This window comes from Chelonia mydas, chromosome 20 (assembly GCF_015237465.2).
Source record: "Chelonia mydas isolate rCheMyd1 chromosome 20, rCheMyd1.pri.v2, whole genome shotgun sequence".
NCBI lineage: Eukaryota > Metazoa > Chordata > Testudines > Cheloniidae > Chelonia > Chelonia mydas.
This window is the reverse complement of record NC_051260.2, coordinates 18,081,387-18,107,008: the sequence shown is the minus strand read 5'-3', so window position 1 is coordinate 18,107,008 and position 25,622 is coordinate 18,081,387. Positions and strand designations below refer to the sequence as shown.

Genomic DNA, 25,622 nt, shown 5'->3' with positions numbered 1-25,622 from the left:
ACACAAAGCTCACACTGCTTCCACCTTCCGGGAACTGACCTCGGAGTATTCAGCATCCTCTGCCCCTCCGTGTGCTTCCCACAGCGAGTCCGCCCAGGCGGGGCTCCTGGGGAAGCCAGAGGGTCCTGCACCCCAACTTTGCAGTCAGACGTGACTCTCAGCGAGCCAGTAAAACAGAGGTTTATTAGATGACAGGAACATGGTCTAAAACAGAGCTTGCAGGTGCAGAGAACAGGACCCCTCAGCTGGGTCCATTTTGTGGGGCAGTGAGCCAGACAACCCCGTCTGCCCTTCACTCCATGTCCCAGCCAGCCCCAAACTGAAACTCCCTCCAGCCCCCCCTCCCCTGGGCTTTGTCCCTTTCCCAGGCCAGGAGGTCACCTGATTCCTTTGTTCTCCAACCCTTTAGCTCTCACCTTGCAGGGGGGAAGGGCCAGGCCATCAGTTGCCAGGAAACAGGGTGTCGGCCATTCTCTGGGTCCAGACTCCTGCACACACCTGCCCTCTAGGGCTCTGCAATGATCATACACCCTTACCCCACCCGCTAGATACTTAAGAACTTCATAGGGGAACTGAGTCACCCCCACAATATTCAGAGGAAACATTAAGAACAGTCCCACTTCGTCACATCTCTCCCCCCTTCGAGATCGAACTGAGCGGGGTCACTTTAGCTGGTGACCTGGGGAAGTTCGAAGCCACCAACGTTCCCATGGATGCCCCAGCATCTCTCCCATTCCTTGGTAGGAGTTACACCAGGCCCTTCCAGTTTCACGCCCTCCGTTAGGTCGGGGGTGGTCGATAGCACTCGCAGGCCGCATGTGGGAAGGTTTATGCGGCCCGTGCCCTTTGGCCACCCCAAAACCCCAGGGGGTCAAACTGGGATTGGGTCTTCTCCCCATCAAGCTGGCCAAACACAGCCACTTGGTTATAGGACGTTTTAACTTTCTTAACAGCTTTCACTTCATCTGAGACCTTCTCAAAGCTCTCCACACTGGGTCTTTCAACAGGACAGTCAGTGGATCCATTCACAACAGAAAATTTCTGGCTGTTAGGAACTGAAACTTTCTTGATTAAATCACTTTCACACCCTTCAGTGGCAGTAAACTGCTTGCAAAGACTCCATGAGGATTCCTTTCCCTAGGGCTTTTCTATGCAACAATTCACCCCTCCCAGAAATTCTGCTCTTACCCTCTTTACCTAGGGCTTGCTCTAGAGGAACACTTTCCTGAGCAACAACAGACTCTTTCTGGGTCTCCCTTACATCCAGAATCACCTCTGGCCCATCCGGCGGATTCCTACACAATCCCCTTTCAGGCAAACTGACAGACTTCCTAGAGAAAAGGTCAGAAGCATTCTCCTTCTCTTTGCCACATACAAGTTCAGGAATCTCTTCCTTCTTGCTACAGGTTTCCACACCCTCAGTAGGTAACAGGATCACATCACCTTCCTGCTCTCCTTGTGCCCTGGCTAGGATCTCACCCTGATTAGTCAGAGTTGCTCCACCCTTTCCCAACCACACACTAGCAACGGGCAAAATACAAGCACCAGAATTGTCTGGTCTCTGGGATTTTACATAGACCCTAACTGGATGAAACCTAGTTACAGGGTCATTCTCCCGAGCAGACACAGATTAGGACCCTTCCCTTCCTGGGCTTTAGCTGAATCCAGAACCAACTCTGAGACAACTGCACTATCCTCAACCGTCACAGGCTGAAAGGCCCCTTCTGTCTGCTCCACAGACAAAGAAGAGCCGGACACACTTTCTCCTTTCCCAGACACCCAGCTTGGGATCTCATTCCCCTTGTCCCAGCACACAAGGCTGGTCACAGACAACTGCGTGGAGACCAGGGTAGCTCCCTCCATAGGCAAGTCAATACCCCTGACAAACACAGGCACGTTTCCTTCCCTGTCACACTTCTCCACCCAGCTAACAGGTAAGGTCCAGGGACACTCATCTTCCACTCTCCTCGCCTTCCCACCCTGCTGACTGGACACAGCCATCAGCTCACAAGGCTGCCTAGGCTCATCCCCCAACTCAGCTGGGGTCTTATCTTCCCCCTTGCTCAGCACTGCCCTTGCTGTCCCAGTGAGGGTAGGCAGCGAGCTCGCTGCTTTCCTCACAGCATCAGAGCCAGCGTGAGCCCCCTTCTCCAGTGTGCAAGGGTGCAGGGAGCATCTCTCTGTCCCACCCAGCCCCAGGGGTCTGGTTACAGGCAGGCAGGTAGCCTGAGCCTAGCCGCTCCTCCCTGCTGCCAGCCAGGTCATCTGCATTTTCACTGACCATTTCCCTCTCCACCGATTGGTTCCCTGGATTCAAATTCAAACCCTTGGCTGTTACAGGAGCAGGGCCTGGATCCTGTCCCAAAGAGACACAATCACCCCACAACAGGGTCTCGCAGCCGATATCCCGGAGAACCCCAACAACCAGCCAGCCTGACCCCTCCTGGGTCTGCACAGGGATCTGGGCCATAGGCAGGGCGAGGGGCTTCGTCCCTGGGACCCTCACCCAGCTCACACAGCCCCTCAGCCTCTGGGGCTGCACCACCCAGGGCCTGACAACAGTTCTCTCTGTCCCAGGATCTCGCCACCCCAGGAATGTCTCCCCATTGACCATCACCTTCCACTCCCACTGGAGGTCCGAGGGGCCTGGCCCAAGGAAACTCCACACAGTCATATAGGTTGGGACCAGGAGTGGGAGCCTGTCCACCTCCCCATCCATCTGGCTGACGGAGTCTACGGCCTTGGGACCCAGCGAGGGAGCTAGACACCGGGGCTTTTCCGCAGGGTCCCCCTGGTTCAGATCTCCAGCCTGCTCAAAGGCAGTGAGGCGGGCATCCACATCGCCCCCTCCTTAACCAGGGGCAGCAATCTAGTCTCGAGGTTCCCTGCGGAACTGGCACCCCGGGGTCTATCCCCACTCACCCCTGGGAGGTCCCCTAGGCCTCTCCGCTCCACCACGGCCAGTTCATGCTGCTGCTGCAGCTCTTTCTTGGGCTCTCGCTGTCTCTCACAGTCCTCTTGCTCTCTCGGACTCAGCTCCAATCCCGTCCGTCTCCGATCCCCGGATGGGGAACCCGATCGTGAAGACCCTCGTCTGGTCGGGGACAGGAGTCTTGGGGATGCCTGGCTCCCACTCCAGCTGCTCCCAGATCCTGCTATCGCCCCATTTGGGGTCAGGAATCTGTCCCTTAGAGCGGTCATCCTCCTCCAGCTGCACGATTAACTGTGCTTTGGTGAACTTTCCAATGCTCAACCCTCTCTTTCTGCACAGGGTTACAATGTCCTTCTTAAGGAGACGGTGACAGGCCATCACTCTGCTCTTCCCAAGTTGTTGTGGACTCACAGGCCTGTGTGCTCTCAGCTCCCCACGGTTTCTAGGGAGAACCCCTAGTGTGCCAGCCCTTCTCGAGGTCACCACCTCTTTGCCAGGGTCGAGCTGCAGACTCCTCCGCCCCTGGGACCGCTCGCTGCAATCCCCCGGGGGACCCTGTTACTGCAAAAGTCCTCCTCTCTGGTCACACACTTCCAGGAGTTAACCGCCCCTGAAACCGTCTCTCTCTGAATCTTCAGCACGCCGCCTAGTCCCCGTCAATCCCCCTTCGTTTTACTGCTCCCCCGTCACTTACTGCAGGAAGCGCCGTCCACGGGGTGCAGTACATCCCACCCCTGCCACCAGTTGTCACGGAGTCCCTGGGCGATGCTCTGGAACTGCTCCCCATGAAGCCAGTCAGGACTCTGGGGAAGTCGCCTTTCTGTGAGCAGCCTGTCTTCAGGACACAAAGCTCACACTGCTTCCACCTTCCGGGAACTGACCTCGGAGTATTCAGCCTCCTCTGCCCCTCCGTGCGCTTCCCACAGCCAGTCCGCCCAGGCGGGCTCCTGGGGAAGCCAGAGGGTCCTGCCCCCCAACTCCGCAGTCAGATGTGACTCTCAGCGAGCCAGTAAAACAGAGGTTTATTAGATGACAGGAACATGGTCTAAAACAGAGCTTGTAGGTGCAGAGAACAGGACCCCTCAGCTGGGTCCATTTTTGGGGGGGGGGGGGCAGTGAGCCAGACAACCACGTCTGCCCTTCACTCCATGTCCCAGCCAGCCCCAAACTGAAAGTCCCTCCAGCCCCTCCTCCTCTGGGCTTTGTCCCTTTCCCGGGCCAGGAGGGCACCGGATTCCTTTGTTCTCCAACCCTTTAGCTCTCACCTTGCAGGGGGAAGGGCCCAGGCCATCAGTGGCCAGGAAACAGGGTGTCGGCCATTCTCTGGGTCCAGACTCCTGCACACACCTGCCCTCTAGGGCTCTGCAATGATCATACACTCTTACCCCACCCCCTAGAGACTTAAGAACTTCATAGGGGAACTGAGGCACCCCCACACTATTCAGAGGAAACATTAAGAACAGTCCCACTTCGTCACATCTGGGAACCCAATAAAGGCTTGGACTGGGGAGCGGGCCAGTCTCTGATCACCTCCACCTTGGCCGGTTCTGGCTTTAGGCGGCCGCTCCCCACCCGATGGCCCAGGTAAAATACTTCAGCCATCCCCACCTTGCACTTCTCCGCTTTGACAGTCAGCCCAGCCCCCTGGAGTCGGTCCAGCACTTGTCTAACCTGGGACACGTGGGCCTCCCAGCTCTGGCTAAAGACACAGATGTCGTCAATATACGCCACGGCAAAACTCTCCATCCCCCTCAGGAGCTGGTCCACCAGGCGCTGGAAGGTGGCCGGCGCTCCCTTGAGGCCGAAAGGCAGGGTCAGGAACTCATAGAGCCCCAGAGGGGTGATAAAGGCCGATTTCAGCCGGGCATCTGCATCCAGCGGCACTTGCCAGTAGCCCTTTGTAAGGTCCATGGTGGTAAGGTACCGAGCTTCCGATAGTCCACACAGAACCGGACTGACCCGTTCTTTTTGGAGACCAGCACCACCGGCGAGGCCCAAGGGCTGGCCGATGGCTGGATCACCCCCAAAGCCAGCATGTCCTGGACCTCTCTTTCCAGGTCCTGAGCAGTTTTCCCTGTGACTCAGAAGGGGGAGCATCTTATCGGCGGGTGCAACCCCGTCTGCACCCGGTGGATAGTCAGATTAGTGCGTCCAGGCTGGTTGGAAAACAGCTGTCGGGACGGATGCAGCACCCCCCTGACCTCAGCTTGCTGGGCAGGGGTGAGCTGATCCGAGAGGGGAATTGTTTCCAGGGGGGAACCAGCTCTGGTCCCAGGGAATAGATCTACTAAAGGGTCATCTCCCTGCTCCTCCCACTGTCAACACACGGCCAACACCACATTCCCCCTGGCATAATATGGCTTCATCATATTCACATAGTACACCCGGCGGTGGTGGGCCCGGTTCGACAGCTCCACCACATAGTTTACCTCATTGAGCTGCTTGACAACCTTGAAAGGGCCCTCCCAGGCGGCCTGTAGTTTGTTCTTTCTCACGGGGATGAGAACCATCACCGGATCCCCGGTGGCGTAGGCACGGGCCCGCGCCGTGCGGTCATACCAGACCTTCTCCTTCTTCTGGGCTCTGGCCAGATTCTCCCTGGCCAGGCCCATGAGTTCAGCCAGTCTCTCTCGGAAGGTCAGGACATACTCCACCACTGACTCTCCATCGGGAGTGGCCTTCCCCTCCCACTCGTCTCTCATCAGGTCCAGGGGGCCCCTCACCCTCCTTCCATATAACAGTTCGAAAGGCGAAAATCCGGTAGACTCCTGGGGCACCTCCCTGTACGCGAACAGCAGGTGAGGTAAGTACTTGTCCCAATCCTGCGGGTGCTGGTTCATAAAGGTTTTCAGCATCATCTTTAGTGTCCCGTTAAACCTCTCCACCAGCCCATTGGACTGGGGGTGATACGCTGAGGCCCAGTCGTGCCAGACCCCACATTTCTCCCACAAGCACCGGAGCAGGGCCGACATGAAGTTGGAGCCTTGGTCTGTCAAGACTTCCCTGGGGAACCCCACTCGGCTGAAAATGGTCAGGAGCGCATCTGCCACGGTGTCTGCTTCAATGGAAGCTAAGGGCACTGCCTCGGGGTAGCGGGTGGTGAAATCTACCACCACCAGAATGTATTTCTTCCCCGACTGGGTCGTCTTGCTCAGAGGTCCCACGATGTCCATGGCCACCTTCTGGAAAGGCTCCTCTATGATGGGCAAAGGTCTCAAAGCTGCTTTCCCCTTGTCCCGGGCCTTCCCCACCCTCTGACAGGGGTCACAGGATCGGCAATACTGCCGGACCGTGGAAAAGACCCCGGGCCAGTAAAAGTTCTGTAGCGACCTCTGCCGGGTGCGCCGGATTCCCTGGTGCCCTGCGAGGGGGATGTCATGGGCCAGGGACAGGAGCTTGCGGCGATACTTCTGGGGGACCACCAGCTGCCTCCTGATCCCACAGGACTCCCCTTCCCCTGGGGGAGCCCATTCTCGGTACAGGAACCCCTTCTCCCACAGGAACCTCTCCTGGCAGCCTCTCCTCATGGTCCGTCCCTCACTGAGGTCGGCCAGGTCCCTGAGCTTCTGCAAGGAGGGATCTTTCCTCAACTCGGCCTGGAACTCAGCGGCTGGGGAAGGGATGGGGACCGGTTCCCTCTCATCGGCTGGGTCTGAGGCCTCAGCCTCTCTGAGCCGTGCCCCTCGGCGCTCCCTCCCCACCAGGGTAGGGTCCTGCGCCTCCAGTATGGTACCCTCCCCAAGGTCGGGGTGCAGTGCCCCTTGCCAGCTCTGGCTACGGGTCTCAACCAGGGCGGTCTGGGGGTTGCTTGGCCAGTCCTCTAGGTCTCCCCCCATCAAAACCTCAGTGGGCAAATGGTGATGCACCCCCACATCCTTGGGGCCCTCCTTGGCCCCCCGTTTCAGGTGTACCCTTGCCACGGGCACCTTGAATGGGGTCCCACCCACCCCCGTAAGGTGGTAAGCTGGCAGCCCCCCTTGCCTGGGCCGTCTGCCCCTCGTCCAGCTGGGTTCCTGGGTAGGTTGGCTCTGCCCAGTCTGTCCCTGAGCCTGGGGCACTGGGTCCGTACGTGGCCTCTCTGGCCACAGTGATAGCAGCTCAGGTCACGTTGGTCCCCTCGAGCGGGTCGGAGGGGCCCGATGCCAGGCGTTCCCCTTGGGAGGGGGTTCTCCCTATTTCCCCGCTGGGAAGTCCCAGGGTGACTCTCTCTCTGCATCCGGGGGGGGGGGGTTGTTCTTTTGGGACTCCTCCTTGCTACCCCCTGACCGATTGTTCACGAACTCGTCGCCAGCTGCCCTGCGTGCTGGGGGTTCGCGAGCTTTTTGTCCACCAGCCACAGCCTCAGGTCGGAAGGGCACTGCTCATACAGTTGCTCCAGTACGATTAGGTCCAGCAGGTCCTCTTTAGCTTGGGCCCCCGCTGTCCACTTGCGGGCATATCCCTGCATCCGGTTGACCAGTTGTAGGTAGGTGACCTCAGGCGTTTTACGCTGACTCCGGAACCTTCTCCGGTACATCTCGGGGGTCAGCCCAAACTCACGGAGCAGGGCCTGTTTGAACAGTTCATAGTCCCCTGCCTCCGCCCCTGTCATTCAGCTGTACACCTCCACGGCTTTGGGGTCCAGTAAGGGGGTGAGGAACTGGAGCCTGTCTGCAGGGTCAACCCTGTGCAGCTCGCAGGCATTCTCAAAGGCCGTCAGGAAGCTGTCTATGTCCTCCCCCTCCTTCCGCTGGGCCAGGAAGCACTTATCAAAGCTCCTTGCAGTCTTGGGTCCCCCCTCACTCACCGCAGCCGGGGCCCCATTGCTCCTCAGCCTGGCCAGCTCCAGCTCATGCTGTCTCTGTTTCTCCTTCTCCTCCTGCTCATGCTGGCGTTGCCTCTCCTTCTCTTCCCGCTCATGCTGACGCTGCTTTTCAGGATCCTCCAGCTCCCTCATTTTCATCTCCCTCTCCCATTCCAGCCGCATCCGCTCCAGGGATGGGGAGCTCCGCCGGGAGGATCCCCTGCTGTCTGCCGGGGTCAGGGTGCCCTCGGTATTCGCTGGGCTTCCCCCAACCCCTCCCCCAGGCATAGGTAGGAAGGGTCTCAGGATGTCCTTGGCAGCAGTCTGACCCCTCCCAGCCCGGTCAGGCCCCAGGGCCCACGCTGTGTCCGCCGGGCGGCTTCCCTCAGGGACAGGGATCGGGTCATCCAAGCGATCCCTCTCCTCCAGCTGGGCAATCAGCTGTTCCTTGGTGGACCTCCCGATGCGCAGCCCCCTCTGCCTGCACAGCTCCACCAGGTTACTCTTAAGGCGTTTAGCGTACATCTCCCGGCTGGCCACTCGCAGGCCTGGGCAGCTGTCACGGAGTGTGGGGGAGTCCAGGCCCTGCACCCCTCTTCCTGGGATTCACTGAGACTCTCAGCCAGCCAGTAAAACAGAAGGTTTATTGGACAACAGGAACACAGTCCAAAACAGAGCTTGTGGGTACCCCCAGGACCCCTCAGTCAAGTCCTTCTGGGGAGCAGGAAGGTCAGGCCCCAGCCCTGGGGTTCCCTGCGTTCCTCCACCCAGCCCCAAACTGAAACTAAACCCCCCCAGCAGGCTCCCTCCTGCAGCCTGTGTCCACATTCCCGGGCAGAGGTGTCACCTCCCCCTCCCCCTCCCCCTCCTGGCTCAGGTAACAGGCTCTCAGGTCTCCCAGGGAAACTCCCCTACCACATTCCCGGGTCAACACTCCCCCCTCCCTGCTGTCCTCACAGGCGCCCCCTTGCCCCATCAAGCCCCAGCTCCCTCCAAAGAGGGTTGGAGCTGCTGGCACAGCAGAGAGGTCGGCCAGGTGACCGGCCTGCACTGGGGGGTGAAGGCTACTCTGGGGCACCCCAGGATTGAGGCAGGCGTGTTACACCCCCGTTTTCACACCTACCCCGTTTTGAGAAGGCAAAGGGGAAGGGTCAGGCCTGGGGCAGGGGTTTGGCTCCTTGGACCAGCCAGGCGAGGACCCATCTAGCCTGGTACCCTGCCTCTGGCAGGAACAGCACCCCAGAGGAAGGGCTGGGGACCCTGCTGGGGGTCGGGGCGAGGCCCCTCTGGGGCCAAAGGCCTTTCCAGGGGCCTTCCTCCCACCCCAAAGCAGCCCGACCCCCCATCAGGTCTCAGACACCGGGCAGAGCCTGGCAGGGAATAGGAGAGATGCTCCCCTGGGGCTGGAGGGGGGAGGAGCCTGGGTGCCCCCAGGCGCTGTGGGGGTCCGGGTGCCCGGCGCTGGTGGGGGGAGGAGCCCGGGTGCCCCTGGGCGCTGTGGGGGTCCGGGTGCCCGGCGCTGGTGGGGGGAGGAGCCTGGGTGCCCCTGGGCGCTGTGGGGGTCCGGGCCCCCGGCGCTGGAGGGGGGAGGAGCCCGGGTGCCCGGCGCTGGTGGGGGGAGGAGCCTGGGTGCCCCTGGGCGCTTTGGGGGTCCGGGCCCCCGGCGCTGGAGGGGGGAGGAGCCCGGGCGCCCCTGGGCGCTGTGGGGGTCCGGGCGCTCCGGGGCGCTGCCCCCACCCGCCGGCCGCGCCGATCGAAAGCGAAAGCGGCTCCGGGCGGGGGCGGGTCCGGGCGCAGGAGGCCCCGGCCGGGTCGGTCGCTGCGCGCCGCGGAGCCGCCCGGCAGCACCATGGAGCGCCGCGGGGAGGAGGTGGAGGTACCGGCGCCGAGCGAGGGGCCGGGGCCGGGGGGCGCGTGCATCCCGGGGGGGCCTGGGGCACACGCTGGGGGGGCAGTGTGGGGTGCGCTCGGGAGGCAGGAGCCGATCCATGGAGCGCAGCGTTTGCTGCCCCACCCGCCCCACGCTCCAGGGGGCCCCAGGGGCTCCCCGCGGTGTGTGACCCGCAGCCCCATGGGCCCCGAAGCCTCTGCCGGGCCTCGAGCCGCTGCGGGGCACCCCGGACCCGGTTTGGCCTCCCCCTTCCCCGGCAGGCCCCGGGAGCGTGTGGGGCTCGGCACTGCCGGGCCCGCTGGGGGGCTTCGCCCGCTCACGCCTCTGGGCTTCTGCGGGCCTCAGGGGAGGATCCCTGCCAGGGGCCGTGGGGGGCGCCAGCACACCCCAGGGCTTCTGGGGCAAGGGGAATCTTTAGAGGGGGGTCCCCGGCTGGAGGGCAGCCTGCCCCCCGGCATGGCACCAGGCGGGGGGAGCCCGGCCCCTCTGGGACACCCAGGCGGGGGGAGCCCGGCCCCTCTGGGACACCCAGGCACGCAGGAGTCTCATCCCAGCGGGTGTTTGCATGAGGCCCGGTGGTGCTGGGCATGTGACAGCCGCAGGGCTGGCGCCCCGGGCTCTGGTCACCCACACCCTGCGGCCTGGTGCCAGCCCCGTGCAGGGAGCAGGGCAGAGAGCCAGCGGGCCCTTTGCTTTGGATCGCAGCGGGGGGCAGGGGGGCAGGGAGCCTGTGCTGGCAGGAAGAAGCTCGCGGCGCGGTGGGCGAAGACCTGAGCCAGGCGGTGCCCAGCTGGAGGGATCTGGCAGGAAAAGAGGAACTGGGGGGCGATGACAAAGTGGTTTCAGCTCCCCCCGCCCCCACCCCCAGAAGGGCTCGGTGCTGGTGTCTGCTCTGGCCCCGCGCTGCTCACCAGCCAGATGATGAGCCAGGCAGGGAAGGCCCTCGAGGGCAGTCACCTCCCCTGGCCCGGTGGGCGGGGGGCAGACGCCGGCATAGGAGCTCAGGGGCCACCCCACCTTGTGCTCGGCCAATGGACTCCCCCTTGGGGAGCAGAGGCCTGGGAGCTGAGCCAATGGGGTGCGCTCCCCCTGGCAGAGACCCTCCCCAAACAAGCCACCGCGTGGCACTGCCAGGCCTCCCGAGGGTGGAGAGAACAAACCTGCAGATGGGTGGCCAGGCCCCGGCAGGGAAAGGGCCCTGGCCTGGCCGCGGTAAGGGGGGGCCGTGTCAGTGCCGGCCGCGGTAAGGGGGGAGCCGTGCCCGTGCCAGCTGCGGCAAGGGGGGGCCGTGCCCGTGCCGGCCGCGGTAAGGGGGGCCGGGGGGGCCGTGCCCGTGCCGGCCGCGGTAAGGGTGGCTGTGCCCGTGCCGGCCGTGGTAAGGGGAGGGGTCGTGCCCGTGCCGGCCGCGGTAGGGGGTCCCGGGGGGGTCGTGCCCGTGCCGGCCGCGGTAAGGGGGTCCCGGGGGGGCCGTGCCCATGCCGGCCGCGGCAAGGGGGGCCCGGGGGGGGGCCGTGCCCGTGCCGGCCGCGGTAAGGGTGGCTGTGCCCGTGCCGGCCGCGGTAAGGGTGGCTGTGCCCGTGCCGGCCGTTGTAAGGGGGGCGGCCGTGCCCGTGCCGGCCGCGGTAAGGGGGGCCGGGGGGGGCCGTGCCCGTGCCGGCCGCGGTAAGGGGGGCCGTGCCCGTGCCGGCTGCGGTAAGGGGGGCCGGAGGGGCCGTGCCCATGCCGGCCGCGGTAAGGGGGCCCGTCTCTGGCAGCTGGAGAAGAGCGTGCGGCGGCTGCGGGAGAAGTTCTACGGGCGGGTGAGCGTGGAGGAGGCCGCGCTGCTCATGCGGCGCTACCACAACAACCATGCCCTGGTCTGCAAAGTCCTCGTGCTGTGCCGGGAGCAGCTGGGGGGTGAGTGCGGGGGGGGAAGGGGGGGGCAGAGGAGCTGGGTGCATGTGAGGAGTGCATGAGCCGGGCCCCGTGAGGCAGGCTGGGCGGGGGGCAGAGGAGCCGGGCCCCGCGAGGCAGGCTGGGGGGGGGGGGCAGAGGAGCCGGGCCCCGTGAGGCAGGCTGGGCGGGGGGCAGAGGAGCCGGGCCCCGCAAGGCAGGCTGGGGGGGGGGGGCAGAGGAGCCGGGGCCCCGCGAGGCAGGCTGGGGGGGCAGAGGAGCCGGGCCCCGCGAGGCAGGCTGGGGGAGGGGGCAGAGGAGCCGGGCCCCGCGAGGCAGGCCGGGGGGGGGCAGAGGAGCCGGGCCCCGCAAGGCAGGCTGGGGGGGGGGGGGCAGAGGAGCCGGGCCCCGCGAGGCAGGCTGGGGGGGCAGAGGAGCCGGGCCCCGCGAGGCAGGCTGGGGGAGGGGGCAGAGGAGCCGGGCCCCGCGAGGCAGGCTGGGGGGGGGGGCAGAGGAGCCGGGCCCCGCGAGGCGGGCTGGGGGGGCAGAGGAGCCGGGCCCGGCGAGGCGGGCTGTGGGGGGGCAGAGGAGCCGGGCCCCGCGAGGCAGACTGCGGGGGCAGAGGAGCCGGGCCCGGCGAGGCAGGCTGGGGGGGCAGAGGAGCCGGGCCCCGCGAGGCAGGCTGGGGGGGCAGAGGAGCCGGGCCCCGCGAGGCAGGCTGTGGGGGGGCAGAGGAGCCGGGCCCCGCGAGGCGGGCTGTGGGGGGGGCAGAGGAGCCGGGCCCCGCGAGGCGGGCTGTGGGGGGGCAGAGGAGCCGGGCCCCGCGAGGCAGACTGGGGGGGGCAGAGGAGCCGGGCCCCGCGAGGCAGGCTGGGGGGGCAGAGGAGCCGGGCCCGGCGAGGCAGGCTGGGCGGGGGGCAGAGGAGCCGGGCCCCGCGAGGCAGGCTGGGGGGGACAGAGGAGCCGGGCCCCGCGAGGCAGGCTGGGGGGGCAGAGGAGCCGGGCCCCGCGAGGCAGCTGGGGGGGCAGAGGAGCCGGGCCCGGCGAGGCAGGCTGGGGGGGCAGAGGAGCCGGGCCCGGCGAGGCAGGCTGGGGGGGCAGAGGAGCCGGGCCCCGCGAGGCAGCTGGGGGGGGCAGAGGAGCCGGGCCCGGCGAGGCAGCTGGGGGGGGCAGAGGAGCCGGGCCCCGCGAGGCAGGCTGGGGGGGCAGAGGAGCCGGGCCCGGCAAGGCAGGCTGGGGGGGCAGAGGAGCCGGGCCCCGCAAGGCAGGCTGGGGGGGGGGCAGAGGAGCCGGGCCCCGCGAGGCGGGCTGGGGGGGGGCAGAGGAGCCGGGCCTGGCGAGGCAGGCTGGGGGTAACCACGGTCTGTCCTGCCCTAGACGCAGACCCCGAGGAGCGCCGGACTCTGGAGCACGACCCGGTGGTGAAGGTCGTTCACTCTCCATTCTCGTCCCACCGTGGGGGGGGGGGCTGTGGTTGGCATTGGGGGACCCTGGGCCGAGGTGCAGACTGGACCGGACACTGCTTGGGCTCTGCCTCACGGGGTGGCCAGCCAGGCTGCACCGGGCCCACTGCTTGCCGGAGGGGAGAGCGGGGGGGCGTCTGTGCGGCCCGGGGCTGGGGCTGGGTCATCCAGACGGTGGGGAGCCCCGGGTCTCGCTGAGCCGTCCCCTCATGCCAGGCTCCTCTCGCTTCCCGTCTAGAAAGTGGTGGAGAAACTGAAGCAAGAAGAGGAGCAACAGAAACAGGTGTGTGCGCCGATCCCCCTGTGCGTGTGTCTGCGTGTGTCCGTGTCCCTGGCTGGAGGGGAGGTGCCCTGCAGGGGGAGGGGGATGCACCCCTGTCTTTGCACTGGGGTCACTGTTCACACACACCTGGTTATTTGCATTTTACTTTTATTTCTTCTCTCCCCCCTCTCGCCCCCGCCGGTGCAGAAACCCAGCCTCGACTGTGAGAACGACAAGGACATCGAGGTGAGGGGGGCCGGGCCCATGGGACCCCCAGGGACGGAGACTTTGCCTCCCTGCTCCTGGCAGATCTTTCCCTTCGCTGTTACTACCGTGGCGGATAGAGGCCCTAGCTTGAGATCAGGGCCCCGTCGCGCCGGGCGCCGCCCAGACCCCAACCAAGATCAGGGCCCCGTCGCGCCGGGCGCCGCCCAGACCCCAGCCGAGACCAGGGCCCCGTCGCGCCGGGCGCCGCCCAGACCCCAACCGAGATCAGGGCCCCGTCGCGCCGGGCGCCGCCCAGACCCCACCCGAGACCAGGGCCCCGTCGCGCCGGGCGCCGCCCAGACCCCACCCGAGATCAGGGCCCCGTCGCGCCGGGCGCCGCCCAGACCCCACCCGAGATCAGGGCCCCGTCGCGCCAGGCGCTTCCCAGACCCCAGCCGAGATCAGGCCCCGTCGCGCCAGGCGCTGCCCAGACCCCAGCCGAGATCAGGGCCCCGTCGCGCCAGGCGCCGCCCAGACCCCGGCCGAGACCAGGGCCCCGTCGCGCCGGGCGCCGCCCAGACCCCACCCGAGACCAGGGCCCCGTCGTGCCGGGCGCCGCCCAGACCCCACCCGAGACCAGGGCCCCGTCGTGCCGGGCGCCGCCCAGACCCCAGCCGAGATCAGGGCCCCGTCGCGCCAGGCGCCGCCCAGACCCCACCCGAGATCAGGGCCCCGTCGCGCCGGGCGCCGCCCAGACCCCAGCCGAGATCAGGGCCCCGTCGCGCCGGGCGCCGCCCAGACTCCAACCGAGATCAGGGCCCTGTCGTGCCGGGCGCCGCCCAGACCCCACCCAAGATCAGGGCCCCGTCGCGCCAGGCGCCGCCCAGACCCCAGCCGAGATCAGGGCCCCGTCGCGCCGGGCGCCGCCCAGACCCCAACCGAGATCAGGGCCCCGTCGCGCCGGGCGCCGCCCAGACCCCACCCGAGACCAGGGCCCCGTTGCGCCAGGCGCCGCCCAGACCCCAACCGAGATCAGGGCCCCGTTGCGCCGGGCGCCGCCCAGACACCAACCGAGATCAGGCCCCATCGCGCCAGGCGCTGCCCAGACCCCACCCGAGATCAGGGCCCCGTCGCGCCAGGCGCCGCCCAGACCCCACCCGAGATCAGGGCCCCGTCGCGCCGGGCGCCGCCCAGACCCCACCCGAGACCAGGGCCCCGTCGCGCCGGGCGCCGCCCAGACCCCAGCCGAGATCAGGGCCCCGTCGCGCCGGGCGCCGCCCAGACCCCACCCGAGACCAGGTCCCCGTCGCGCCGGGCGCCGCCCAGACCCCACCCGAGACCAGGGCCCCGTCGTGCCGGGCGCCGCCCAGACCCCACCCGAGACCAGGGCCCCGTCGTGCCGGGCGCCGCCCAGACCCCAGCCGAGATCAGGGCCCCGTCGCGCCGGGCGCCGCCCAGACCCCGCCCGAGATCAGGGCCCCGTCGCGCCGGGCGCCGCCCAGACCCCACCCGAGACCAGGGCCCCCGTCGCGCCGGGCGCCGCCCAGACCCCACCCGAGACCAGGGCCCCGTCGTGCCGGGCGCCGCCCAGACCCCACCCGAGACCAGGGCCCCGTCGTGCCGGGCGCCGCCCAGACCCCAGCCGAGATCAGGGCCCCGTCGCGCCGGGCGCCGCCCAGACCCCGCCCGAGATCAGGGCCCCGTCGCGCCGGGCGCCGCCCAGACCCCACCCGAGATCAGGGCCCCGTCGCACCGGGCGCCGCCCAGACTCCAACCGAGATCAGGGCTCCGTCGCGCCGGGCGCCGCCCAGACCCCACCCGAGATCAGGGCCCCGTCGCGCCAGGCGCTTCCCAGACCCCAGCCGAGATCAGGGCCCCGTCGCGTCAGGTGCCGCCCAGGGCCCCATCGCGCCGGGCGCCGCCCAGACCCCACCCGAGACCAGGGACCCGTCGTGCCGGGCGCCGCCCAGACCCCACCCGAGACCAGGGCCCCGTCGTGCCGGGCGCCGCCCAGACCCCACCCGAGATCAGGGCCCCGTCGCGCCGGGCGCCGCCCAGACCCCACCCGAGACCAGGGCCCCGTCGCGCCGGGCGCCGCCCAGACCCCACCCGAGACCAGGGCCCCGTCGTGCCGGGCGCCGCCCAGACCCCACCCGAGACCAGGGCCCCGTCGTGCCGGGCGCCGCCCAGACCCCACCCGAGATCAGGGCCCCGTCGCGCCGGGCGCCGCCCAGACCCCAGCCGAGATCAGGGCCCCGTCGTGCCGGGTGCCGCCCAGACCCCACCCGAGATCAGGGCCCCGTCGCGCCAGGCGCTTCCCAGACCCCAGCCGAGATCAGGGCCCCGTCGCGTCAGGTGCCGCCCAGGGCCCCATCGCGCCGGGCGCCGCCCAGACCCCACCTGAGACCAGGGCCCCGTCGTGCCGGGCGCCGCCCAGACCCCACCCGAGACCAGGGCCCCGTCGTGCCGGGCGCCGCCCAGACCCCAGCCGAGATCAGGGCCCCGTCGCGCCGGGCGCCGCCCAGACTCCAACCGAGATCAGGGCCCTGTCGTGCCGGGCGCCGCCCAGACCCCACCCAAGATCAGGGCCCCGTCGCGCCAGGCGCCGCCCAGACCCCAGCCGAGATCAGGGCCCCGTCGCGCCGGGCGCCGCCCAGACCCCAACCGAGATCAGGGCCCCGTCGCACCAGGCGCCGCCCAGACCCCGCCCGAGATCAGGGCCCCGTCGCGCCGGGCGCCGCCCAGACCCCACCCGAGATCAGGGCCCCGTCGCGCCGGGCGCCGCCCAGACCCCACCCGAGATCAGGGCCCCGTCGCGCCGGGCGCCGCCCAGACCCCGCCCGAGATCAGGGCCCCGTCGCGCCAGGCGCCGCCCAGACTCCAACCGAGATCAGGGCCCCGTCGCGCCAGGCGCTGGCCAGACCCCGACCGAGATCAGGGCCCCGTCGCGCCAGGCGCCGCCCAGACTCCAACCGAGATCAGGGTCCCGTCGTGCCGAGCGCTGGCCAGACCCCGACCGAGATCAGGGCCCCGTCGTGCCGAGCGCCGCCCAGACCCCGCCCGAGATCAGGGCCCCGTCGCGCCGGGCGCCGCCCAGACCCCGCCCGAGATTAGGGCCCCGTCGCGCCGGGCGCCGCCCAGACCCCAGCCGAGATCAGGGCGCCGGGCGCCGCCCAGACCCCAGCCGAGATCAGGGCCCCGTCGCGCCGGGCGCCGCCCAGACCCCAACCGAGATCAGGGCCCCGTCGCGCCGGGCGCCGCCCAGACCCCAAGCGAGATCAGGGCCCCGTCGCGCCAGGCGCCGCCCAGACCCCAAGCGAGATCAGGGCCCCGTCGCGCCGGGCGCCGCCCAGACCCCAACCGAGATCAGGGCCCCGTCGCGCCAGGCACCGCCCAGACCCCAACCGAGATCAGGGCTCCGTCGCGCCAGGCGCCGCCCAGACCCCAAGCGAGATCAGGGCCCCGTCGCGCCGGGCGCCACCCAGACCCCAAGCGAGCCCGCCCCTGGGCAACTCCCCATCTAAACACAGGCCGGGGGAAGGGGAAGGAGGCACCGAGGGGGGACGGGACGTGCTCGCCCAGCACCTCAGCAGCAGAGGAGGGAGGAGAACGCAGGTGACCTGAGCCCCAGGCCCCCCGTGCCGCCCCCCCAGGCCATCGCCCAGCAGCTGCGGGTGCTGCCCCTGACGGAGAGGAACCTGCGCATGTTCGAGCACGCCAGCCGCAACCTCATCCCCTCGGCCGAGCGCCAGTTCGCCTGCCAGCCCTGCGACAGCGCCTGGTGGCGCCGCGTGCCCGAGAGAAAGCAGGTGCGTCTGCCGGGGCTGCGGTGGGGGGCGGGCAGGGCCGTGGCCCAGGACCCTCACTCTCTCTGGTGCCCCCCACAGGTGTCCCGGTGCCGGCTGTGTGGGAAGCGCTATGACCCGGTGCCCTACGACAAGATGTGGGGCACGGCCGAGTTTCACTGCCCCGGCTGCAACCGCAGCTTCAGGTGAGGGGGGGGTCTCCCCACGGCCTGCCCCTGCCATGGGGAGGGAGGGGGAGCACAGGCAGGCTCCAGCCAGCGGCTGGGGGGCGGGACTCACAGCCACCCTCTCTCCTCCTGCCAGGGGCTCAGCACAGATGGGCATGGCCTCTCCCTGCTTCATCTGCGGCACCCGCGTGCTGCCCAGCCGCATCCTCTCGCCGCGCCAGGTCGCCGGGTCCCGGAGCCGTAACCCCCACTCCTGCTACGCTGAGGACTGCTACAACCGCCGAGGTGAGGGGCTGTTTGGGGGGGGGGGCGCTGGGAGCCAGGACTCCTGGGTTCTATCTCCAGCTCGGGGAGGGCAGTGGGGTCTGGTGGGTCAGAGCAGGGGGCAGCTGGGTGTTCGGACACTGGTTTCCATCTGTCATGGAGTGTGGGGGAGTCCAGGCCCTGCACCCCTCTTCCTGGGATTCACCGTGACTCTCAGCCAGCCAGTAAAACAGAAGGTTTATTGGACAACAGGAACACAGTCCAAAACAGAGCTTGTGGGTACAACCAGGACCCCTCAGTCAAGTCCTTCTGGGGAAGCAGGGAGCTTCGACCGCAGCCCTAGGGTTCCCTGCGTCCACCACCCAGCCCCAAACTGAAACCAACCCCCCCCAGCAGGCTCCTCCTGCCGCCTCTGTTCACATTCCTGGGCAGAGGTGTCACCTCCCCCTCCCCCTCCCCCTCCTGGCTCAGGTGACAGGCTCTCAGGTCTCCCAGGGAAACTCCTGTCACAGAGTCCGGGGGCGATGCTCTGGAACTGCTCCCCATGAAGCCAGTCAGGACTTTGAGGAAGTCTCCTTTCTGGGAGCAGCCTGTCTTCAGGACACAAAGCTCACACAGCTTCCACCTTCCTGGGTCTGACCTCGGAGCATTCAGCATCCTCTGCCCCTCCGTGCGCTTCCCACGGCGAGTCCACCCAGGCGGGGTCCTGGGGAAGCCAGCGGGTCCTGCCCCCCAATTTCGCAGTCAGACGTGACTCTCAGCCAGCCAGTAAAACAGAGGTTTATTAGACAACAGGAACCTGGTCTAAAACAGAGCTTGTAGGTGCAGAGAACGGGACCCCTCAGCCGGGTCCATTTTAGGGGGCAGTGAGCCAGACAACCCCGTCTGCCCTTCACTCCATGTCCCGGCCAGCCCCCAAATGCCTCACCCTCCAGCCACTCCTCCTCTGGGCTTTGTCCCTTTCCCGGGCCAGGAGGGCACCGATTCCTTTGTTCTCCAACCCTTTAGCTCTCACCTTGCAGGGGGGAAGGGCCCAGGCCATCAGTGGCCAGGAAACAGGGTGTCGGCCATTCTCTGTGTCCAGACCCCTGCACACACCTGTCCTCTAGGGCTCTGCAACGATCATACAACCTTACCCCACCCCCTAGATACTTAAGAACTGCCTAGGGGAAACTGAGGCACCCCCACACTATTCAGAGGAAACATTAAGAACAGTCCCACTTTGTCACGTCTCTCCCCCCTTCGAGATCGAACTGAGCGGGGTCACTTTAGCCAGTGACCTGGGGAAGTTCGAAGCCACCAACGTTCCCATGGATGCCCCAGCATCTCTGCCATTCCTTGGTAGGAGTTATACCAGGCCCTTCCAGTTTCACGCCCTCCCTTAGGTTGGGGGTGGCCGATAGCACTCGCAGGCCGCATGGGGGAAGGTTTCTGCGGCCCGTGCCCTTTGGCCACCCCAAAACCCCAGGGGGTCAAACTGAGATTGGGTCTTCTCCCCAACAAGCTGGCCAAACACAGCCACTTGGTTATAGGACGGTTTAACTTTCTTAACAGCTTTCACTTCATCTGAGACCTTCTCAAGGCTCTTCACACTGGGTCTTTCAACAGGACAGTCAGTGGATCCATTCACAACAGAAAATTTCTGGCTGTTAGGAACTGAAACTTTTTTGATTAAATCACTTTCACACCCTTCAGTGGCAGTAAACTGCTTGCAAAGACTCCATGAGGATTCCTTTCCCTAGGGCTTTTCTATGCAACAATTCACCCCTCACAGAAATTCTGCCCTTACCCTCTTTACCTAGGGCTTGCTCTAGAGGAACACTTTCCTGAGCAACAACAGACTCTTTTTGGGTCTCCCTTACATCCAGAATCACCTCTGGCCCATCCGGCAGATTCCTACACAATCCCCTTTCAGGCAAACTGACAGACTTCCTAGAGAAAAGGTCAGAAGCATTCTCCTTCGCTTTGCCACACACAAGTTCAGGAATCTTTTCCTTCTTGCGACAGGTTTCCATACCCTCAGTAGGTAACACAATCACATCACCTTCATGCTCTCCTTGTGCCCTGGCTGGGATCTCACCCTGATTAGACAGAGTTGCTCCACCCTTTCCCAACAACACACTAGCAACAGGCAAAATACAAGCACCAGAATTGTCTGGGCTCTGGGATTTTACATAGACGCTAACTGGATGCGACCTAGTTACAGGGCCATTCTCCCGAGCAGACCCAAACTTAGGACCCTTCCCTTCCTGGGCTTTAGCTGAATCCAGAACCAGCTCTGAGACAACTGCACGACCCTCAACCATCACAGGCTGAAAGGCCCCTTCTGTCTGCTCCACAGACCAAGAAGAGCCGGACACACTTTCTCCTTTACCAGACACCCAGCTTGGGATCTCATTCCCCTGGTCCCAGCACACAAGGCTGGTCACAGACAACTGCTTGGAGACCGGGGTAGCTCCCTCCATAGGCAAGTCAATACCCCTGACAAACACAGGCACGTTTCCTTCCCTGTCACACTTCTCCACCCAGCTAACAGGTAAGGTCCAGGGACACTCCTCTTCCACTCTCCTCGCCTTCCCACCCTGCTGACTAGACACAGCCATCAGCTCACAAGGCTGCCTAGGCTCATCCAGACTTTCCTTACCCAGCACCTTGCCACTCCCAACAGATCCCCTGCCCTGCCTGTGTCTCCCCCCACTCAGCTGGGGTCTCAGCTCCCACTGTGCTCAGCGCTGCCCTTGCTCGCTGCTTTCCTCACTGCATCAGAGCCAGCGTGAGCCCCTTCTCCAGTGTGCAAGGGGGCGGGGAGCATCCCTCTGTCCCACCCAGCCCCAGGGGTCTGGTTACAGGCAGGCAGGTAGCCTGAGCCTAGCGGCTCCTCCCTGCTGCCAGCCAGGTCATCTGCATTTTCACTGACCATTTCCCTCTCCACCGATTGGTTCCCTGGATTCAAATTCAAACCCTCGGCAGTTACCGGAGCAGGGCCTGGATCCTGTCCCAAAGAGACACAGTCATCCCACAACAGGGTCTCGCAGCTGGTGTCCTGGAGAACCCCAACGGCCAGCCAGTCCGACCTCTCCTGTGTCTGCACAGAGATCTGGGCCATAGGCAGGGCGAGGGGCTTCATCCCTGGGACCCTCACCCAGCCCCTCAGCCTCTGAAGCTGCACCACCCAGGGCCTGACAACAGTTCTCTCTGTCCCAGGATCTCACCACCCCAGGAATGTCTCCCCATTGACCATCACCTTCCGCTCCCACTGGGGGTCCGAGGGGCTTGGCCCCAGGAAACTCCACACAGACATATAGGTTGGGACCAGGAGTGGGAGCCTGTCCACCTCCCCACCCATCTGGCTGACGGAGTCAATGGCCTTGGGACCCAGCAAGGAGCTAGACACCGGGGCTTTTCCGCAGGGTCCCCCTGGTTCAAATCTCCAGCCTGCTCAAAGGCAGTGAGGTGGGCATCCACATTCCCCCCCCCTTCACCAGGGGCAGCAATTTAGTCTCGAGGTTCCCTGCGGAGCTGGCCCCCCGGGGTCTATCCCCACTCACCCCGGGGAGGTCCCCTAGGCCTCTCCGCTCCACCATCGCCAGTTCATGCTGCTGCTGCTTCTGCAGCTCTTTCTCGGGCTCTCGCTGTCTGTCACCGTCCTCTTGCTCTCTCGGACTCAGCTCCAATCCCATCCATCTCCGATCCCCGGATGGGGAACCCGATCGTGAAGACCCCCGTCTGGTCGGGGACAGGAGTCTTGGGGATGCCTGGCTACCACTCCAGCTGCTCCCAGATCCTGCTATCGCCCCATTTGGGGTCAGGAATCTGTTCCTTAGAGCGGTCATCCTCCTCCAGCTGCACGATGAACTGTGCTTTGGTGAACTTTCCAATGCTCAACCCCCTCTTCCTGCACAGGGTTACAATGTCCTTCTTAAGGAGACGGTGACAGGCCATCACTCTGCTCTTCCCATGTTGTTGTGGACTCACAGGCCTGTGTGCTCTCAGCTCCCCACGGTTTCTAGGGAGAACCCCTAGTGTGCCAGCCCTTCTCGAGGTCACCACCTCTTTGCCAGGGTCGAGCTGCAGACTCCTCCGCCCCTGGGACCGCTCGCTGCAGTTCCCCGGGGGACCCTGTTACTGCAAAAGTCCTTCTCTCTCCCAGCGCCAAGCCGCAGGCTCCTCCGCCCCTGAGACTGCTCACCGCAGTCCCCAGGGGAACCGCATTACTGCACAGTCCTTCTCGCTGGTCATATACTCCCAGGGGTTAACCGCCCCCCGAAACCGCTCCTCTCTGAGCCTTCAGCACACCTGGTCCTCGTCAATCCCCCTTCGTTTTACTGCTCCCGTCACTTACTGCAGGAAGCGCCATCCATGGGGTGCAGTACATCCCACCGCTGCCACCAGTTGTCACAGAGTCCCTGGGCGATGCTCTGGAACTGCTTCCCATGAAGCCAGGCAGGACTCTGGGCCAGTCGCCTTCCTATGAGCAGCTTGTCTGCAGGACACACAGCTCACCCGGCTTCCACCTTCCTGGGTCTGACCTCAGAGCATTCAGCCTCCTCTGCCCCTCCGTGCGCTTCCCACAGCGAGTCCGCCCAGGCGGGGTCCTGGGGAAGCCAGAGGGTCCTGCCCCCCAACTTCGCAGTCAGACGGGACTCTCAGCCAGCCAGTAACACAGAGGTTTATTAGACGACAGGAACCTGGTCTAAAACAGAGCTTGTAGGTGCAGAGAACGGGACCCCTCAGCTGGGTCCATTTTGGGGGGCAGTGAGCCAGACAACCACATCTGCCCTTCACTCCATGTCCCGGCCAGCCCCCAAATGCCTCACCCTCCAGCCCCTCTTCCTCTGGGCTTTGTCCCTTTCCCGGGCCAGGAGGGCACCGGATTCCTTTGTTCTCCAACCCTTTAGCTCTCACCTTGCAGGGGGGAAGGGCCCAGGCCATCAGTTGCCAGAAAACAGGGTGTCGGCCATTCTCTGTGTCCAGACCCCTGCACACACCTGTCCTCTAGGGCTCTGCAACGATCATACACCCTTACCCCACCCCCTAGATACTTAAGAACTGCTTAGGGGAAACTGAGGCACCCCCACACTATTCAGAGGAAACATTAAGAACAGTCCCACTTCGTCACAACTCCCCTGCCATATTCCCAGGTCAACACTCCCCCCTCCCTGCTGCGTCCCACCAGCCCTGGCTTTGCCACTGACTCAAGTCCCTTCCTTTCTCTGTCCCTCAGTTTCCCCTTGGTAACTTGGGAGCAGCGCCCTGCGAGCCCCGGCTACTGCCCCATTTGACACTGCTCCCTCCCCCCCCACAGAGCCCCATGTGCCCGGCACCCACTGCGTCCACCCCCGCAGTCGCTCCGAGAACAGGCTGCCCAAGGTGCTGTTCGCCAGCCTGGAGCACCAGAGCACCGGCTCCACCGTGGCCACCTGCCTGAGCCAGGGCAGCCTGGCCCACTGCGACCTGGACGAGCTCCTCCTCGATGACCTGGCGGAGGAGAGCGAGGGCTCCGGGGACTAGCGCCCCTGCTGGCCCTGGGGCCCCTGCCCCCAGGGCTCTGTTTGCACTTTATCCTTCTCTCAGCTTTTCTCGCCTGGCCAGGCCGACCCCGCTCCTCGGAGCAGGTGGGGGTCCTCTCTGGGGCAGGGCTGGGGCCCATCTCTGCCCAGCCCTGGTGGAAGCCGCATGCCGGCCTGGTGCTGCTGGGGCCCTGCGGGTGCTGGGCCTGGCACTGGATCTTTGCCTCCCCCTTAATTATTCCATGTAACTCTTACAGAACCAGGGTCTGGAGGGCCCCGGGGTCCTCTCCCCGATCTGGGGGTCTGTGGGGATGGAGTCAGGGCCTGGATTTCAGGCTGAATTCCGGCTCTTCTGTTTCTCTCTCTTTGCTGGCTCAGGCCCTGGGCTTGCAGCATTGACCAAAGCCGAGCGGCTGGACGGGGCAAGGCCGGCTGCTCCTGGGACCAAACCAGGGCGGGCGCAGAGGGCAATTCTCCCCGTGGCCCTGCCAGAGCCGCTGCCCTCGCCCCTTTCTGCGGCAGGCTCGGCTGGGCCAGCCCGTCTGTCCTGTGTCTGTCTGCACCGGGGGCAAGTCCCGAGCTTTAACCCCGAAGTGCCCATCCCCTCCTGCGGCCCTGGGCCTGGGGGTTGCTGGGAGATGCCCATCACCGTGGTTACAGTTTCTTAGCAGCCACCGTTTTTTAAATTGATTCAGAATAAAGAAGGTTTGTCACAGCCGGCGTCCCGGGCGCTGCTGGGCTGGCAGGGCCGGGCGCGGGGAGCCCTGCCCAGGGACCGCGGTGCTGCCCTCTGTCCTGGGGCGATGCCCTGCCCTTCCCGGTGCCTGGGAGGAAGCTGGGCAGGATCCCTCCCTCCACCAGCCCTGGGGGCTCAGGCGTGGGCTGGTGGGCCTGGGTGCTCATGCGTCAGGGGCAGGGGGCTCGGGCATCCGGGGGGGCAGCTCCGGGGACTCGGGCGTCAGGCGGCTCCGGGGGTTCTGGCGTCGTCGGGGGCGGGCGGCTCCGGGGGTTCAGGCGGCGTTGGGAGTGGGCGGCTCTGGGGCGTCGGGGGTTCAGGCGGCGTCGGGGGCAAGCAGCTGCGGGGCGTCGGGGGTGCAGGTGGCTCCGGGGGTTCAAGCGGCGTCGGGGGCGGGCGGCTCCGGGGCGTCGGGGGCGGGCGGCTGCGGGGGGTCAGGCGGCTTCGGGGACGGGCGGCTCCGGGGCGTCGGGGGCGGGCGGCTCCGGGGCTGCGGGGGGTCAGGCGGCATCGGGGGCAGGCGGCGTCGGGGGCGGGCGGCTCCGGGGGTTCAGGCGGCATCGGGGGCGGGCGCCTCCAGGGCGTCGGGGGGTTCAGGTGGCTCCGGGGTTTCAGGCGGCGTCGGGGGTGGGCGGCTCCGGGGCGTCGGGGGCGGGCGGCTCCGGGGGGTCAGGCGGCGTCGGGGGCGGACGGCTCCGGGGCGTCGGGGGCGGGCGGCTCCGGGGGTTCAGGCGGTGTCGGGGGCGGGCGGCTCCGGGGCGTCGGGGGTTCAGGTGGCTCCAGGGTTTCAGGCGGCGTCGGGAGCGGGCGGCTGCGGGGCGTCGGGGGCGGGCGGCTCTGGGGGGTCAGGCAGCATCGGGGGCGGGCGTCTCCGGGGATCTAGGCGGCGTCGGGGGCGGGCGGCTCCGGGGCATCGGGGGTTCAGGTGGCTCCGGGGTTTCAGGCGGCGTCGGGGGCGGGCGGCTCCGGGGCGTCGGGGGCGGGCGGCTCCGGGGTTTCAGTCGGCGTTGGGGGCGGGCAGCTCCGGGGCGTCGTGGGCGGGCGGCTCCGGGGGTTCAGGCAGCGTGGGGGGCGGGCAGCTCCGGGGCGTCGGGGGTGGGCGGCTCCAGGGCATCGGGGGCGGGTGGCTCCGGGGTTTCAGGCGGCGTCGGGGGCGGGCAGCTCCGGGGCATCGGGTGCGGGCGGCTCCGGGGTTTCAGGCGGCGTCGGGGGCGGGCAGCTCCGGGGCGTCGGGGGCGGGCGGCGTCGGGGGCGGGCGGCTCCGGGGCGTCGGGGGTTCAGGTGGCTCCGGGGTTTCAGGCGGCGTCGGGGGCGGGCGGCTCCGGGGCGTCGGGGGCGGGCGGCTCCGGGGCGTCGGGGGTTCAGGTGGCTCCGGGGTTTCAGGCGGCGTCGGGGGCGGGCGGCTCCAGGGCGTCGGGGGCGGGCGGCTCCGGGGCGTCGGGGGTTCAGGTGGCTCCGGGGTTTCAGGCGGCGTCGGGGGCGGGCGGCTCCGGGGCGTCGGGGGTTCAGGTGGCTCCGGGGTTTCAGGCGGCGTCGGGGGCGGGCGGCTCCGGGGCGTCGGGGGCGGGCGGCTCCGGGGCGTCGGGGGCGGGCGGCTCCGGGGCGTCGGGGGTTCAGGTGGCTCCGGGGTTTCAGGCGGCGTCGGGGGCGGGCGGCTCCAGGGCGTCGGGGGCGGGCGGCTCCGGGGCGTCGGGGGCGGGCGGCTCCGGGGCGTCGGGGGTTCAGGTGG

The 25,622-nt window shown here is 66.9% G+C and overlaps 1 protein-coding gene across 3 annotated transcripts; it reads left to right on the top strand.

Moving 5' to 3' along the window:
• The first annotated feature begins 9,424 nt into the window (after positions 1-9,424).
• SHFL (shiftless antiviral inhibitor of ribosomal frameshifting) lies at positions 9,425-23,872 on the top strand. Of its 3 annotated transcripts, XM_037888048.2 has the most exons (9): positions 9,442-9,591; positions 11,361-11,502; positions 12,856-12,905; positions 13,180-13,224; positions 13,411-13,449; positions 17,064-17,219; positions 17,298-17,401; positions 17,520-17,668; positions 22,953-23,872. In XM_037888048.2, exons 1-9 carry the CDS (start codon positions 9,565-9,567, stop codon positions 23,156-23,158), a joined length of 918 nt encoding a protein of 305 aa, XP_037743976.1. In that variant the 5' UTR covers positions 9,442-9,564; the 3' UTR covers positions 23,159-23,872. The 3 variants fall into 3 exon arrangements, with proteins under 3 accessions (XP_043388864.1, XP_043388866.1, XP_037743976.1); XM_043532929.1 differs by having other exon boundaries at positions 9,425-9,591; positions 17,064-17,401; XM_043532931.1 differs by lacking the exon at positions 17,064-17,219 and having other exon boundaries at positions 9,430-9,591.
• Positions 23,873-25,622: the final 1,750 nt, after the last annotated feature.

Bases quoted from the DNA above. Each gene is read 5' to 3' on its own strand.
- SHFL (XM_043532929.1), top strand. From the start codon at position 9,565: ATGGAGCGCCGCGGGGAGGAGGTGGAG. The intron at 9,592-11,360 runs GTACCGGCGCCG...CGTCTCTGGCAG, and splicing joins GCCGCGGGGAGGAGGTGGAG to CTGGAGAAGAGCGTGCGGCG. The intron at 17,669-22,952 runs GTGAGGGGCTGT...CCCCCCCCACAG, and splicing joins GGACTGCTACAACCGCCGAG to AGCCCCATGTGCCCGGCACC.